This window comes from Ursus maritimus (genome assembly GCF_017311325.1).
Source record: "Ursus maritimus isolate PB19 chromosome Y unlocalized genomic scaffold, ASM1731132v1 scaffold_Y2, whole genome shotgun sequence".
Lineage (NCBI taxonomy): Eukaryota > Metazoa > Chordata > Mammalia > Carnivora > Ursidae > Ursus > Ursus maritimus.
In genome coordinates, this window is record NW_024423335.1 from 237641 (window position 1) to 242630 (window position 4990).

A 4990-nucleotide genomic window follows, 5' to 3' on the forward strand; every position below is an offset into this window, starting at 1 on the left:
TGAGCCAATCTATTTCATTGTTTAGAAGAACTTCAGCATTGGGTACAATGATATTGCTGTTGTAAGCGTAATTAAGAAGGTGCCGTAGAAGAGTGAAATAGTCACCTGTATGTTTACCTCTCTCTCTTGCTGTGCTCTGAAATAATTATAATATGAATTCAAAAAGTCATGTTCAAAATTCATGTTAATTTTTAAAAATCTAGAAAATTGGTAAAATGAAATGGCAGCGCCTTATTATCAATGACATAAAACACAATAAAGCTGTTTGAATTCTATTTCTGCAAGACAGTGTTTATAAAAAGCAAATAAAAATCAGTCTATAGTACAGAAATTACTACTGTAAAAGATTATATTATTTTATTTATTAAGCATAATGAAATCTTTCCTTTTATTAAAAGATTCTATTTTTAAGTAATCTCTACAACCAACATGGGGCTCAAACTTACAACCCCAATATCAAGAGTTGCATTCTCCACTGATTGAGCCAGCCAGGTGCCCCATATAAGCAAATCTGAATAAAACTTAAAACTATAATTTCCTGTATGTTCCTGATTTTAAGAATGAATCACATTGATAAATCCATTTAAAATATCTCACCCCCAAAATGGTAAAGAGCAGAGTAATGAAGAAAAGTAGAGGCCTGTGTCCCATGCAACATCTTGTGCACATTAAAAAAAACTGCTCCTGTGCCAACTGACGAACAGTTCTGAAATAAAAACATTTTCTATTTAATGTATTACACTGATGAATAAAAAAGCTCCAATAAATTATTCTGATACTGGTTCATCTTTAATAGGGGAGACAAACTGCAAAATGACAAGGTAATAACTTGTAGCTCTTTAACACTGAGACAGTAACAACACAGAATAGATAAACCTAAGCTATCTTTCAGGGAGCAAAACTTCCAATTGTAACCACAGTTTGGAAATTGTTGGGGTATAGTTTCTTAATATTAGATGTCTCACAGTTTTTTAGTATGCACTGTGATGGGGGGTGATTAAGAATGCAAAGAGCAAATACACATGAATAAATGTAATTATTTGCAGGATATTCTTTAAAATGTCCATTGGAAAAACCTTAAATAACTATTTAGATACAATAAAAAATGTGATTAATACAAACTCTGTATTTTTCGCGTCCCAAACAAAGAACTATTTTCAAGGAACTGTACTTTGAAGCAAGTAGTTCGTGGGAACTCAAAATAGATAAAGCTTTTTGTGATTTTTAAGTGATTTTCAAATATAACTATCAGATCAGAAGCATCAGCATTATGTCTTAAAAGTACAAATTTTTCAGACCAATCTATACTTTCTGATTTAGAAACTCAGGAAGAGAGGCCCAGCAATCTACATTTTAATACGCAATTTCAATGATTCTGATGTACATATAAGTATGAGGACCATTTGAATACTAACTATCTTGTTTATGTATTACCATCTATTTGACAAATTTCTGAAAAGTCTGTAATTTCAGTACCAGAAACATCATCTAATTATTATTTATTTGTATCTTTAAAAATGTTGAATAATGTGTTGATCTCTCTAGAGTATCTAGTTTATTGCTGTGATTCCGGAATCAACAATATATGAGATGTTCCATGAGTAGTTACTAAGTTGGCAAATAATACTTGTTTACAAGCTAGATGTCTGTATCTCCCATTTGAAAATGAGAAATTAAAGTTTTCACAAATTTAGGAAGAGCTTTTCTTCTGGTCAGGATAAAACAAAGCCAAAAAAATCACTTCTGTATCTATTTAATCAATAAAGTACAACAGTCTCAGTGAAAAGCTTTTGCAACCAACCACTGTGCTTCAAAAAATACCTCAGCTACTCAGAAATAGACTCCAATAAAGGAACCCATCCAACAACACTCAGTCTCATGAATGACTTGAATCTACAAATGTCAACCTAATGACACTTGTCCAAATCTGCTGATGCCTGAACTCCGTACAGTCTGCTTTATTCAGAAAATGTGCCTAGCTGGGAGAGCTCTCTCTTGCTATCCTCAGTGATAAATCCACTTTTGTCTTTTTATTTTAGCTATTGAATAGTCATCTTAAATCTCTGACAAAAGCAGGCTCTTTCATGCTTTGCTAATGAAGAGAGATCCTGTTACTGAAATGGAGCCTAACACACTTAGGTGCTAAATGGTGACTGAAAGAGCATTATCAATTACATTTTTGTACTTGTGGTTAAATGCCATGTTTTTGTCTTGATACCTGCTAGGTCTCTGAAATAAATTTATGATTCAAATTTGAAGGATTTTAAGTTCTATGGTTTCATCTTAACTTTTCTACTTCTAATTTTACTCCAGTATCACCACTCATTTCTTTTTATATTCTTATTGTCCTTTATTTATTTTCTTGGGCATATGTACATATTTTTTACCTTTTTGGAAAAAGAGCATAATTCAAACAAATCCAAGATGGCCACATTGTAACTTTCAAATATTTCCTCAAAAGGTAAAAATTACCTACCAATCTTACTTTTAATAACTTAAGAACGAAATGTTCTGGATTGCCTGCTGGAAAATTATTAGCACCTTTCATATTGTAAGAGAAATTTCGTATCAGGAGGGAAAAAACCCCCAAAAACGCTTTGGATATGAATGATGTGGTGCAGAGTGTGAACAGACACGTATGCCTTCAATTTCAAATCCTGATTAGTGGCCCCAAGACCAAGGATCCAGTTTTCCTGCTCCTCTCCCTTCAATTACCCTAGAATGGAAGCTGTCTGAGATTTCATTCACACACATTGCTGCTTCACAAAAATATTAACAAGAAATGTAAGGAAAAATGACAAGGAGAAGAAATAATACATGGTTCAGTTTCAGAAAGCCGCATTACTAGCCAGGCTTCAATTCATTTAGACTTGCCAAATTGTAAATCTACACAACTTTTAAGTCTTAAAAGTCCTTCTAATTTATAAATACCAAAGATGGGGTTCAAAAAAACCCTCCAAAATAGTAACTAAATTGTTCCATATGTATGCCTTTCTTCATAATTTTCTGTAGAAATATTTTAATACTTTTTCGTACAAAAAAATTGTTTTTAATACAAATTTTCAAGGATATCTCAAAGTATACCGCGCAAACTCATTAGAAAGAATGAGTACACACTGTAAATATCTCATATTTGTCATTTTCTGAAGGAAAAAAAAAGCAGCATTAGAAAATAACTTGAAAGTTTAGGTCAAACATATCATACCTTCATCAAAATGCTGCAATGACATCCTACTTCACATAAGTCAGGGTACAAGAAAATAGATCTGTAAATTGTAGATAATGAGAAGCATTCCGTGGCCTCCAACCACTAGAGGCCAGTAACATTTGCAATTCCAATTTCACTCTCAGTGGTGAACCACTGACTTAAAAAGTAAAATCCAGGGGCGCCTGGGTGGCACAGCGGTTAAGCGTCTGCCTTCGGCTCAGGGCGTGATCCCGGGCATTCTGGGATCGAGCCCCACGTCAGGCTCCTCCACTATGAGCCTGCTTCTTCCTCTCCCACTCCCCCTGCTTGTGTTCCCCCTCTCGCTGGCTGTCTCTATCTCTGTCAAATAAATAAATAAAAAATCTTAAAAAAAAAAAAAAAGTAAAATCCAAAACCTTACAAACTCCTGTATAGCACTACATAATCAGACACACTGTTAGGTTATCTCTCTTACCTCATCTCTAAAACTGTCGCCCTTACTCAGTTCCAGTGACAAATTACCTTCTTGCTGTTTGTTCCTCTAGGAGGTCAGGGACACTTGCGTTCAGACCTTTTACGTATGCTGACCCTTCTTTGCATCTCTAAGAACATTCTTTTACTATTTCTTTCAGGTGTTTTTTTTTTTTTTAATTTGAATTTATATTTTATTTTACTTTATGGGGGAGAAGGGAGTGGGACAGAGTGAAAGGGACAGACAGAATCTTAAAGAGGCTCCATGTCCAGCCCAGTGTGGAACCCAATGTGGGGCTCACCTGATTTCCCGATCCTGAGATCATGATCTGAGCCTAAATCAAGAGTCAGACACTTAACTCACTAAGACACCCAGGCACCCCTTTTAGGCACTTATCTGAAGGTTGCCTAGGTATCTAGCGAAGTATTTCCTGATTGTCCAATATAAAGCCAAACTGTATCAGACTTTACACATAATTTGTAAGTTCACCTAAAAGCAATCCAAATAAAAACTGACACTGCCAATGAACAAAAACTAAAATATGTACAACCAAGTTAGGGGGTTAATATCTTAGATAAGCACTTTAATCAGGTTTTTAATGGGTTAAAAGAAATTTCTTACAAAAATGAAAATTTGGAAATCCAAAAAAAAAAAAAAACCAAAAAAAAAAAAAACAAAAAAAAAACCCAACCGAACAAACAAAAAAAACCCCAAAACCCCGATAAAAGCAGTACTGTACAGCAGCCAGTTTGAACCATGGAAACATCAAAAACCAACTAGAAACTGCCAGAACCCTTGGAAAAAGAAAAAAAAACCTACATAAACCAAGGAAACACATTAAAAAAGAAAAGGAAAAAAAAAATCACAACTTAAAAAAAAAAAATCACAACTTAAAAATGATAGGAAAGGGTTTTGGTGCTGCCCCACCACCTACCCTGCATGGTAGAGGTCTTGAAGATAATAGGCCACATTCCCAATGTGAGACCTGGAACAGGAACAGTTCCTGTTTCTGGATGGAGCAAAGAAGACCTTATTTGCAAAACATTGTGTTTGTGCTAGTTTATCTAAGGCTCCTAGTAGAACACATGTACACAGAGAAAACCTAATGTCTGTTTCCTCAGAACTCATTTATGGTGGAAAATGGCAGGCAATGGTCAAATACATCGTAAGGTGATAGAAACCCCATAGTTCTTAGGAGCAAATATACGGAAACACAACTGACAAAGTAAGACAAAGTAGCAAAAACTAGAGTGCCTTTCTTTGGGGAGAAGACATTAGGATACTGAAAAGCAGACAAAAACACTGAAGGAAAAAATCACATGAATGGTCTG

At 34.7% G+C, this 4990-nt stretch overlaps 1 protein-coding gene across 1 annotated transcript in view; it reads right to left on the reverse strand.

Moving 5' to 3' along the window:
- The window catches only part of LOC103680202 (probable ubiquitin carboxyl-terminal hydrolase FAF-X), a gene marked incomplete at its 5' end in the record, with an annotated part of 112629 nt that overhangs the window by 35213 nt on the left and 72426 nt on the right, over positions 1-4990 (reverse strand). Inside the window, 2 exons of the mRNA XM_040636049.1 lie at positions 1-136; positions 598-706. The exon at positions 1-136 is cut by the window's left edge and continues 6 nt beyond it. Of these exons, the coding sequence (XP_040491983.1) occupies positions 1-136; positions 598-706 (245 nt within the window). The remainder of the gene's footprint in view (positions 137-597; positions 707-4990) is intronic.